Source organism: Anolis sagrei, chromosome 4, assembly GCF_037176765.1.
Source record: "Anolis sagrei isolate rAnoSag1 chromosome 4, rAnoSag1.mat, whole genome shotgun sequence".
Lineage (NCBI taxonomy): Eukaryota > Metazoa > Chordata > Lepidosauria > Squamata > Dactyloidae > Anolis > Anolis sagrei.
The window spans coordinates 104,372,844-104,386,073 of NC_090024.1; the positions used below are offsets into that span (position 1 = coordinate 104,372,844).

At 37.6% G+C, this 13,230-nt stretch overlaps 1 protein-coding gene across 3 annotated transcripts in view; it reads right to left on the reverse strand.

Annotated features, from left to right (window-relative positions):
• Nucleotides 1–13,230, reverse strand: part of NFX1 (nuclear transcription factor, X-box binding 1) — a 44,342-nt gene that overhangs the window by 22,242 nt on the left and 8,870 nt on the right. For all 3 annotated transcript variants that reach the window (XR_009631398.2, XM_060774643.2, XM_060774641.2), the window contains exons 5-9: nucleotides 7,770–7,875; nucleotides 6,723–6,794; nucleotides 3,864–4,003; nucleotides 1,527–1,608; nucleotides 1,216–1,433 (exon numbers count right to left, since the gene is read on the reverse strand). Coding sequence is in view for 2 of the 3 variants with exons in the window: in XM_060774643.2 (XP_060630626.2) it covers nucleotides 1,216–1,433; nucleotides 1,527–1,608; nucleotides 3,864–4,003; nucleotides 6,723–6,794; nucleotides 7,770–7,875 (618 nt within the window). In the remaining variant the exon portion in view is untranslated. The remainder of the gene's footprint in view (nucleotides 1–1,215; nucleotides 1,434–1,526; nucleotides 1,609–3,863; nucleotides 4,004–6,722; nucleotides 6,795–7,769; nucleotides 7,876–13,230) is intronic.

Here is a 13,230-nt window from a genome sequence, read left to right on the forward strand (position 1 = left end):
CCTTCTTCCGTTCACAAAAAGCTCAACCTTGGTTTCTGTGGGTTTCAGAAGTGGGGCAAGAAGGAGGAAGAGGAGAAGGAGAAGATATGAGAGAGGACAAGTTCATTCAATTTCCTTCATTGGCTCTCAGGCCCCTGCCAGGAACCAAGCCCAATACCTGCCTCTGAGTCAATCAACCACCATCCAGGAGACAGGCAAATGGGAGAAAAGGAGGAGGGGAGACAAGGCAATGTACCTAGGGACTGCAGGTGGCACACTAATGTGTCATGGCACACAGTTTAGAAAGCTCTGCTTTAGAGCAAGTGTGGGCAATACGCTTCAAGGATATTTATGTGCCACTCCCTATGGTTCCTGTGTGCTCAAATCCCTCCAAAATATTTTTTTCACCCAAAAGTGACAAATAATGCACCCTGCAACTGTTTGTGCAACATTTTTGGGATCCCCAACCATCTTGTCACAACCAGTTTGGGGAAAAGACTTGTCCAGCTCTAGATCAGGTTAAAAGGTATCTACATTCCCACTATTAAATGTGCCTTCTCAGTGGAGGGCCCCCGGCTATGGAACTCCCTCCCAAGGGATATTAGATCCGCCCCCTCCCTCCTGACTTTCCGAAAAAACTAAAGACCTAGCTCTTTGAGCAAGCTTTTGAGAATGCAGAAGAATAGATAACACGGAACTATGAATGATGAACTTGGAATGGCCAGATGATGTTACTGGATAACGTTTTTAACAAGAGGACACCAATGATTATATGCTTTAACGGTTTTTATTTACGTTTTATATTGTGATGTTGATTGTTTTAATGGCACTTTTATGAATGCCTGACATTGAATTGAGTCAATCTGTAACCCGCTTTGTCGCCATATGGCTGAGAAAGGTGGGCTATAAATATTGTAAATAAATAAATAAATAAATATATTACCACAGTATTAGAAGAAAATCATAATTGCCTCATTCTACCAATTTATCAGATCGGGTAAGTTACCGTTTTATTTTCGTGACTGCAGGCTCAACAAGCAATACAGAAACACAAACATCTGTATAGTATCTTTCAGTCTTCTACTCCCAAAATCAGCTGCTTCTATATAAATGCAAATTACATTACCAGCACAAGAATACATTGATTTTCAACCCAAAATAAACATTAAATCCTTCATTTTGGAAATGCGAACACAAAATAAATTCAAATAAGCAACCAAGCAACACTGCAATTACCATATCTACTACAAGGTAGAGGTTTTCCGCATGTTCTTCCACATGATGGGATAGGATCTGTACAGAGTTTACGTTCTTTACAACCCAGCTCTAATAATTTACTAAGAGGCGTCTGTCCACAAGGGCAACAGTGCACCATTTGTGGAAGCCGTGGGCAAGGTTGGCATGACTGGGGATGGCATACTTGGGCACAGGTGTGCATTCCACAGGACAATTTTCTGTAATTAAAAAACAACAACAAATTGTCATTTGTAAGGGTACATACTTCCATGAATGTTGCTAACACATTCTAAGTAGAACTAGTGACTTACTTGCCACAGGTTCTAAGACAGGAGAAATGTTCATCGCTTGCTCCGCACAACACTTCTCGAGAAGTGCTCCCACAGTAGCACACTAAATAAAGAGGGCCAGGGGTATGTGTAAGAAAGAGAAGAAGAAAATATTATAACAAAGATGCATTAAGGGAACAAATACTTCCTAGAAAGGAAAATACGTACTTACTGTATATACTCATGTCTATTTTGTGTATAAGTTGAGGCATTCAAAAATGCCAGAAGCAGCACTATGGCCAGGGACGGGGACGGGGACACGGGGGTTGTTACTTTGTTTAGATTCTCTCCGAAAGAATTAAACTCCTGCCTTTTGCCACTCTACACAAAGAAGAGAATGGTTGTTTTTCTTTTTAATAGGAGTTAAGGTACAGTACTCACATTGACTCATGGATAAGTTGACACAGGTTTTTTTGTGTTGACTTTTTAAATTAACATTTCTAGACTCTCAAAATAAACAGAAAAATATCAAATTCAATATCAATCCTCAAACAAATTATATATACAATTATATTAAAATGTAGCCAAAGACTGTTTCTATATATTTAATAAAAATTAATATATCTTGGGAAAAAATATCTGCATGACACAACATATCTAGCCTTTTATTATTATGTTTTAAAACTATGCAATTTTATAAAGATACATTAAGACCACTGTGTCCATGAGGGATGCATTTCCAGCCAAACTGTATCATGAATATGACTGAGCATCATTAAATGACCTCACATCTTGTCCCATAGTACCATATAATTGTGCTGGAGAATCTAGAGATTGCTAGAGAACAATATCTAGACATGCACTAGGTCCTCCAATGCAATTCTATGATAACTTTCAAAGGAAGTATAGACAGTCCACAAGTTATGAACAAGATAGGTTCTATAGCTTTGCTGAATTTGTATGTAAGTCAGAATAGGTTTCTTTTTAGTTTTGGAAAGCATAGGGAAGGGCTAACACCTCCATGGTGTTTGTTTTCCTGCTTGTGCCCATCTCTGTTCAAAAGATGTCACCCTGCTTCCTGTCCCTGTGAAATTTGGAAAATTTGACTTGTTGTGAAAATAAGGATTGGTGAGAAAGCTTCAGTGGAGACACCTTTTCCCCATGATAACCCTTTCAGAAGTGAATTTCCCTTCCTAGGAGTAGATTTCTGTCACCTTCTGTTGTCTCATGGCCCATCCACAAAGCTTAATAAAATCCCATTTTATCTACTTTGAACTGGAATATATGGCACTGTGGACTCAGATAACATATCTCAAAGCAGATATTGTGGGATTTTCTGCCTTGGTTTTCTGGGTTATAGGGCTGCATGTTTGTAAATTGGATGTTTGTAACTTCATATTTTTATTTTCAGGTGTGCCTATTTAGGTGTACCAATTAGGTTCTGGATACTCTAAGTTGTTACTATTCAGAAACATGAACAGGATCCGAATAACTACTTACAATAAAATTTAGAAATCTGTTAATAGTCATTTTCTTAGATGCAAAGCCTGATGCCTTAGAAATTCAATTTGGATTCAGAATGCTTTATTCAGAGAAGAAGGAGGGGAAAAATAAAAAATAGACACTTTGACAAGGGACCAGCACCCGAGCTTCACTGCTGCCAGAGAACATCAATGGGCAATGGAAGGAGATTTGCAGTGCAATTCAGTGTGAAGCAGCCTTCTTTGGGGTAATGGGAAGAGAATGGATTCCACTAGAAAGGTAAGTCTTCCTCACTCCTGCCATTACTAAGAAATCCTGTTTCTGTTATTTATTTATTAATTTATTATTATTATTATTATTTAAACTCGGTTTTATCTCTCCTGCAAGAGACTCAATTTTTGTATGTCATTTCATTAGATGTTTGACTTCCTCATATCAACAAAGAAAAGAATGAAGGCCTGCAACTGCACGTTCTTAAAAGCTCTATTGAGATCAGGCACTCCTGCTTCAGCATATATAAAATAATAAATCTATATAAAAAAAGACTTGTACTGTGAAATTGGTGCTTCTTACATATTTTAATATTTTTGCTTGATATAGTAACAAAGTACTCCCTGAATAACTTTCTTTTCAGACAAGCATGTCCTGACTATAAAGAATGGATCTAGTTTTATTTATTTATTTAATATATATATGTATTGGACTTTTAAAAATAATTATAGAGTATAACATATGTATATTTTTGCATTTAATTAGTGCCTTCATTTTACACTGCTCTTGTATTAGTAATTTATATATTGCATAATAAAAAATAAAAATATTGTTCTAAGCTATTTACTTTCCCACAAATAACATTCAAACACATACATAACAGAAAAGCTTCTATTAATCTTTTACCTTGTTTTACAGTCAATTCACATGGCTGGCATTTTCCTGAATGGCATATCTGGGTACAATTATGTTTATTACAATTCAAAACATTCCTGCATATATTCGTACACTGAATTGCAGTAGAATGCCCACAGCGAACAGAATGGCTGTAGATGAAGAAAAATTGAATCAGTCATCAGGATTAGTTGATCAGATTAGAATTTTCTATTCATAAATTAGCTCATCACCCACATTCATTCTGAATGTTCCTGCATTTGTTGAGGGAAAGGGCTATTAATTCTAGCAGATGAGGAACTCCCTTTAGGCTTTGATATACACTCTGTTGTGGGTTGCAATAAATTAAAGGGAGTATAATTTGATAATAGTTTAAACCACAGGGATCTTTATTTAAGCAGAAAAAAAATGCTGCTGGCACCACAACATTAACATGTGCTAAAATATATACTTCTGTACCATTTGAGCCTGCAAAATCATTCTTTACCATCACACAACTAGAAAAACACTCAGCAGGTTGGTACCACAATGTAACATTAAAGTGGCAGCTATTTCGTTTGGCAAAATACCTAGCCATCCATACGATGCCACTAATAAGGTTTTAGCATGTATGTTAATAAGAATTTATTTGCTAACACAAGTGGACAGGGCTATATAAGAGAAAATTTCTATTTGGTTCATCTGTCACCACTGATGTAGTCCAAACAGCATTTACTGTACAGTGTTCCCTCGCTACTTCGCGGTTCGCTTTTTGCAGACACGCTGTTTTGCGGGTTTTTAATAAATATTAATGTAAAATGTTTACATTACATTATTTACATGGTGGCAGAAAGCGAGCAGCTCCACCTGGCGGCCAACGGGCCTCAAAAAGGGAGGCTAGTATGCGGGCCTGGCCTGAGGAACGGCAGGGAAGGCCTGCTGGTCACAAAGTGCTGCCTCCTGCACTACTGCGGCCCCGAAAGTGGCTCCGGAGGCGTTTATTAGGTGGACTCGCAGCAGAGGCGGGTAAGGAAGCACGAGGGCTAGACTACGCATGCATGCATCTTATATATGCCCAATGGAAGTGGAGCGCTTTCTAAAAGTTGCTGCTCAACTAAAGTGACTGAAGGATTTTGTTTATAAGGTAAAGCAATGTTTCTCAACCTGGGGGTTGGGACCCCTGGGGGGGTCATGAGGGGTCGCCAAAGACCATCAGAAAAAGTATTTTCTGTTGGCCATGGGAGTTCTAGGTGGGAAGTTTGGCCCAATTCTATCGTTGGTGGAGTTCAGAATGCTTTTTGATTATTGGTGAACTATATATCCCAGCAACTATAGCTCTCAAATGTCAAGGTCTATTTCCTCCAAACTCCACCAGTGTTCACATTTGAGCATATTAAGTATCCCTGCCAATTTCTGTCCAGATCCATCATTGTTTGCGGCCACAGTGTTCTCTGGATATAGGTGAACTACAACTCCAAAACTCAAAGTCAGTGCCCACCAAGCCCTTCCAGTATATTCTGTTGGTCATGGGAGTTCTGTGAGTTTGGCTCAGTTCCATCGTTGATGGAGTTCAGAATGCTCTTTGATTGTAGGTGAACTATAAATCTTAGCAACTGCAACTCCCAAATGACAAAACCAATCCCCCTCCCCAACCCCACCAGTATTCAAATTTGAGCATATCAGGGATTTGTGCCAAATTTGGTCCAGTGAATGAAAAGACATCTTGCATATCAGATATTTACATTACGATTCATAACAGTAGCAAAATTGCAGTTATGAAGTAGCAACAAAAATGAAGCTGGGCCTAAGAGCGGGAGCTCACCCCAACTCCCCAGATTCAAAGCGCCAACCTTTTGGTCAGCAAGTTTAGCAGCTCAGCTGTTTAACCCCCTGCACCATGAGGGGGCCCAAGCAGAATACATACAACCCAAAAACTGAAAGTAAATCTCTGCATACATATTCTGTGACAAACAAGGACTGTACAATTCACAGTAGTCTTGTAAGCAAAAAAAAAAAAAAAAAGTGGGAGTAATACAATTTTAAAAGCATCATTAATCTAATCTAGAAGTCTGCTCTATGATCATACTACCACACACACAAAGCAACAAAACACTGAAAGTCTGAGCCTTATAATATTTACCTTTCTCTATGCTAGTTTTAATGAAAGGACAAATTTTCATTCCAAGGACAACCTAAGATAAAACACTTTAAGAACAATGGATCAAAAAAGGTGGGCTTTTTGGCATTTTCATTCCCCACATTAACTACAGTTTAGAAAAAGAAAAGTTGTAGGTCATCTCACAAATTATTCTGTATTTTGTCAGTTACTACTTGCAAGTTGTGAATGGCCTAAAACCTCTCACTTGATGGGAATCTCACGCAGCAGGGCACAATTAGTCATAAGAGGAAGAGTTATTTGTGGTATACATCATAAAGACAGCATGCAATTGCTAGGCAATTACCACAGAGAAGGTGGCATCTATTTCTGATACAGGTTTAGTTACAAAGCCGGTAAGGGATTTATTCACAATACACAGAGGAAGCATATACGGAAAAATGTGGTAAGAGCAATATTAAAGATTAATTAAATATGTGTATCCTTCCAAGCATTTCTTCTTAAGTAATCCCCAATTGCACCCTTCTACTATTTCCAATTTTGGTAACAGATTGGCTGTGTCTAAAAACCCTGGCTGAAGTCCAAAGAAAGCACTATACGAAACTGCACGTAAGTAACACGTAGTCTAGGAGACTGAGATGATTAGAAAATGCTAGGCAAACTATGAAAAATATGGCACATGAATATGTTAGGGTATCATTTTAATTCTTCAATACTAAATATTTTGTGACACTACAAGTAATTATTGTGTGAAAACAACAATAAAATCATCTTACCTTGTGCGTCCACATTCACATTTTCTGGTCATAAAAGCAGGGCATGATGGGCAAGGTCCTGGATGACAGAGGCTGTAAAAAAAGAAATTAACTAAATTTAAGGTTTGTTACATTTTCATTTCATTAGCGTGGGTGCTGTCTTGGATGTCATATTGGATGAAGGACAGGATACAAATTAACTAAGTACATCTCAATCCTATCCTAGATATTGCATATAAATACATTTCAATCTTATCCTAGATACTGTCAAATGCTATTATTGCTGTTAGCATTTTAATAGATGTAACAGAACATTGTAACTTTGACATTGAAATTTTGCCAGACTTAAAACGTTATATCCAATAGAATGTGTACATTCTGAAGAAACAAATATCTCAACCCTATATACAGTGATTGCCAACCATCATCAGGCAAATCTTCATTTACCTGGATAATTGCACAATTTGGCTGTTTTACCTTCCAATCTTTCCTCACAATATGCAATTTTTAATGTACCACTCTCAAAATCTCTCCCTCCCAAATGAAACTTGAAATTCTTAAAAACGCCATATGCTATATCACACATATTCATATTCCTCCTACCAAACCTAATCATGCCTTAGACAACAGAGAAGGTTGGTACAGATACAGCCTCTCTTGCTATAAACATGAAGAGATTAAAAACAGTTGTTGCCTCATGGTTTATTTTAGAACACAAGTCCCCCTTGACCTTCCAGCCCACTTTAACTGCAGTTAACATGAGTGTTATCTAATATTTCCCACCAATGAAAGCTAATAGAGAAAGAATGGAAGGATTTTGAGCTAGTTGAGGGATGGGACTGGGAATATCCGCTTCTAGCTCCACTTTTTTCCTCTTTGTTTAAAGGGATCCTTACCACCCACAACTGCACTAATCTAAGGCCTTATAGTCTCTCATGAAAAACTTCAAACCCATCTATAGATAAATGGGCCAATGATTGTTATAAAAATCCTAAATTGTAACAAGTGATGCTAATTTACTCATTCCACAAGAATTCAGATGTCATGCAAAATGTTTAATGTACTTACATATTACATAAGTGCGGACAATCTTGAGCTGATCTTTTCTTTCTACACAATTCTCCACAACTATGTGGAATTTCATTTCTATTCCATTCAGGGTTTTTTACTCGACCTAGGAAAGGAATGCAATACATAAAATATTTAGATCTCCCATCCAGGAAGAAAAAAACAAAGATACATTGGCACTTAATACACAACTTTATGCAATGTTTTTGACACAAAATAAATAAATAAAATCATTTTAAAGTAATCATTTTACATCTTCAAACAGTTTTAAATAGCTTCCATGAAGATGAGCAATATGATCAACATTAACATTTTTGAGGTATTATGATGGAAACTTTACTGTTAGTGACCACATAATATTCTGAAATACAGCCTCGTAATATAGCACATATATATATAAATAAAAATTTAATGTTCGTTTGTGGAATTAACATAATTCAAAAACCACTGGACGAATTGACACCAAATTTGGACACAATACACCTATCAGGCCAAGGAGTGACCATCACTCATAAAAAACACTGAAAACACAGCAAAAGAGACTTAAAAAGCCAAAAACAAAAACAAAAACCATTACAACGCATGCGCAAAACCACATATATACATAAACACACATATATACACATGAACACACAAATACACAAATATATACACACCTATACGCATATATACACACAAACATATATACACAGACTGGGCCACAGCAATACGTGGTAGGGGACGGCTAGTCTCTTTTATATATATACACACACAATTTTAGCCAGATTACTTTGGTTTTCTCTCTCTCTCTTGTCGTTTGTTAACAAACTTAAAATATATATCAAAAGCAAAATATTTTGGTTAGCCTTCTTGGAGCCAGGACAAAGCTAAAAATGCTGTTACTTTGCTGTTTAATAACAGATGGACTGTCTATATAAATAAAAATGTAATGTTTGTTTGGGGGATTAACATAATTGACACCAAATTTGGACACAATACACCCATCATATCAACAAGTGACTATCACTCATAAAAATCCTGAAAAACACAACAGAAGAGACTTAAAAAGCCAAAAAAAAAAACCCCACAAAACATTACAACGCATGTGCATAACCACATATACACACATACACATACAAAACACAAAACACATATACACAGACTGGGCCACAGCAACGCGAAACAACTTAAGAAGGCCAAGAGAGTATCCTGTTTGGCCAGCTAGATTTTTTGGTTATTTGTTTCTGTATTTTCTACCAACTAGGGCAAATTCTGCAAAATATCGCTGCCTCCTAACAGTGTAGATATTTAATCCAAGGAAGATCTGTGTAACAAAGAACACTGGGAATGGGCAAGAAATGCTTGCCTTAGGAGCTTGCTTAGTCAGCTTAATAAATAATTAGCCTCAATTTCACCAAATTCGACCATACAGAATCTCTCTTGAGATAAAATAATATTAACCTTCCAATCTGCCTGTCTCCAAGCAGTTAACCCATAGAACTAAATAATTTTCTTAAGGGTGCTACTTTATAGGAAATATGATATGAAATACTGTGCTGGTTTAAATGTCAACTTATGTAATGGATACCATAGATAATGAAATATTTGCCTGATTCAGTACAGATCCCATAGTTCCAAATGGAGATGCTGTCTTTCTTTAAATAATAAATTCCCTCTGGTGGTGGAGAGGATTGACAGAGCTTCAGTGTGAGTTTTCTGCCTGTGCAAGGTTAGTTCAAGCAAAATTTGCCCAGGAACATGTGGTGAGGGCGGCAGTCATTCTGAAAAGCTATTTTTAGGAATCATTTATAAATGCTTCACCTAATATAAGGCAAGGGCAACACGAGCAAAAGTTGGATAACAATCCTGTTTCAGGACTCAGGTAAAAACATAGGTGCAGATGAGGAAAAGAGCTCACAGAATCAAATAAAAGAATTCTACAGAGAACAGACATTTAAGTGGCTCCATATGTTTTCTTCAAAAATACATCTGGTGCTGGTACAGTCAGGCTTCCCAATGGAAAATTAAGGGAAGCGGGGCACATTAGTGATTACATGGAATGTGAGGAATTCAGCTTAACTGCATCCAGGTATGACTTCCATGAAAGTACTTGGATGGAACACTATCAAGGAATACCAGGTATTGCAGGCTGTATTTCAGAATCAAACAAATAAAAATTGTGAACCTAAGAAAACCCTATGAAATTCATGAGGTCACCGTAAGTCCATAGGAAATTTGAACACACATACCCACCTAGACTTTACATCTAGAACTGAAACTGAAAAAATGTTCCATACTGTATATTTTTTGTGCAATATAGTTGACTTACTTAAGAAAAAATAGGGTCAAAAGCTATGTCTGTCATACTCCATTGTTAATCGGAACCTTATCTAACAACAATTCATTTGATTCAGTATAATTTTAAGGAAACAAATGGAATGGGATATTTGTATATTAGTACAGTATTCAATAAAATTGTCTGTTATCAATATTAGCGGCAGCTAATTTTAGCTGCAGGCAGGCATGTAACCAGGGGGGGGGGGGGTTAAGGGGCTTCAGCCCCCCCCCTCCGAAATTCTCAGGGTGGTCTGCAAGAAGGATTTACTGGTACATTATTTAAACTGTTATGTTTATTCATATCATGATCTAATCACCATGCTCAGTATATCCCATATGCATATATCCCATATGCATGGAGGTATTGGGATAACAATACAAAAGGTTTGCTAGGGTAGACCCTCACCCCCCCCCCCCGGGAATCAAACTCAGCCCCCCCCCCCCCCCCCGAAATTCTCAGGGTGGTCTGCAAGAAGGATTTACTGGTACATTATTTAAACTGTTATGTTTATTCATATCATGATCTAATCACCATGCTCAGTATATCCCATATGCATATATCCCATATGCATGGAGGTATTGGGATAACAATACAAAAGGTTTGCTAGGGTAGACCCTCACCCCCCCCCCCCCGGGAATCAAACTCAGCCCCCCCCCCCCCCGAATCAAACATCAAACTCAGCACCCCCTGAATCAAAATCCTGGCTACGGGCCTGGCTGCAGGTAACTCATCTATAAAGTTGAAAGTAGAGTGAAAACTCACAGGCAACTCTTTTCTGCTATTTTATGAATCAGACATGGAAGAATAGAAAACTCATCTATTATGGACTTATTATTTGTGAATCTTACTTGATCTTTGGCTTTGATTGAATTTTCAGTAGACCAAGATTCCCATTGACACAGTAACTACAGGCATATCTCAGTTAAGACTGACAGTGAAGCTTCAATTTACAAACATTTCTAAATCCTCTAGTACGTATGTGTCCTCAAGGTCCACGGACAGAATCCAGCCTGCCACGTCATTTTATGTGGTCCTCAGCATGCTAGAATACAACTCCTATATTCCTCAACATTTGGCATAATGACTAGAACCTATGAACGTTGTGATACTGTAACATCTAGAAGGCTGCAGTTAGTTCTCTTCAGCCCAGAAAGTGAGGTTTGAATTTAGATACAGATTTGGGATATGTCTGACTTTCAAATGTTCTTTATTCTTTCCCCAACTTCAGAATCACAAAATCTGTTGGGTGGCAATTCCCATTGTTTGCAGTTCACATGTTGGATAATCCAAAGTGATGGGAGTTATCATACAATAACACCTGGGGGTCCAAACTGGGTAAAAACTAGAGTACCAACCACTCTGTATCCACAAAATTTCAAAGGCTCGGTGAAAGCTGCCATAACTCCCACTCTAGTCCCTACTTCTCCTCCTTGTTGTCTGTCTTACTGGAAGGTTTTTTAACACCATTAGCATTAGGAGGATAGTGAAGGCGGGCTGGAGAAGCATACACTTTAGATGATGGATTGCAGCAATGTGTCTGTGGTAACTGTGCAATGAACAATGCTTGGGCTAGGAAAGAGCAGGCTCCTGCTCTATTAAATCTACCTTTAATCATGTGTGCCTGCCTAAAGTAGACAAGGTGAAGAGCAGGTGACTTCAGAATCCTTTCCTGTGCTTGAATGGACATTAAAATAGAAGAAATTGGAACAGAAATAAGCCTGCTTCACCAGCTATTTACAGCCTGTTAAAAAGCATAGGTCTAACCACAAATGTACATTTCGAATATGCCCAATTAGAAATTAGAAGAATTAGAAAGGAAATTTGGAAAGATTTTGTTTTACACGATAGTGGCAGCTCGAATAGTATATGCCAGATATTGGAAAACCCCAGGAATATCCCCTTTAGAAGAATGGAAAAAATATATGACAGATTTGCTGATAATGGATAAAATAACTGTATTATTAAGAGGAGAGGTATTAGACAACTTTGTTAATGAATGGCAACCAATGATTCAACATCTCAATGTAAAATTAAACTAAAATGTATACAGAGAATCTTATAAGGCTGTAGACAAGGAAGAAGCGGATGTTAAGTAAGAGTAAATGATACTTTTATATGTACTATTTAAATAGAAGACTGTGACCCCTTAAAGAAAATATATTATTTGAGAAATGATTATGGAACACTAATAGCTGGAAAGTATTGCATTGTACGCAACAAACACTTGCAAATGTATGTCTATTTGAATAATTTTTTAAAGCGTACGTCTAGAGGTTTAGCTACCTGTGACTCCACCCCTATCCCAATGGAGAATGGGGCCCAGTCCTGACATGTGACTGTGGCAGAATCCAAAGTCACCTAATTTATAATAAAGATTTGTGAGTCTTCCCACATACAAACCAAAATTAACAAGTAACACAATTTTAGAGGGTAAACTCCCTCATGGAGTCAACTGCCCCCTTTCCAATGAATCTTTCTTTGGAATTAAGTCCTCTGCATGTTAAACAGCCCTTTAACATGCAGAGGACTTAATTCCCGCAGCCTCCCGGTCTATCCCCTCAACTTTGTCTGTGTCTTTTTCCTTTTCTCCTGTCTATTCCAAATGCCCTTGTTATCCTTCTTTCTCTCTCTCTCCCTCCAGCACCATAATTCTCCAGGTGCATCTGCACTATAGGATTAATAAAGTTTTATGTCACTACAACTGCCATGGCTCCATGCTATAGAATTATGGGAGTTGTAGTTTTATAAGGTCTTTAGCCTTCTCTGCCTAAGAGTGCCGGTACTTCACCAAACTACAACTGGAGAACAAGAATGACTCCAGGAATCAGATGTTTGAAAAAAGAATAAAACGTATGCGACGGTCAGCAAGTAATCTGTTTATTAATAAAAATCATGGCACTCTCTAACTGAACTGAATTCAGGGCTACCAAACTGAAATTATTCAAAACTATCATTACACTTTCCTGTTCCTGTGGCAATAATCCAACATCATCCTCTTCTCTTTCCCCAATCCATATATACTTTGTCCATACAGTGAGCCCTTGGTAACTGCTGGGGTTTGGTTACAGGACTCCTGTAGAAACCGAAATCCATTAATGCTCAAGTCACAATCACATAGTAAAAGAGTGTCCCTTACATATAACA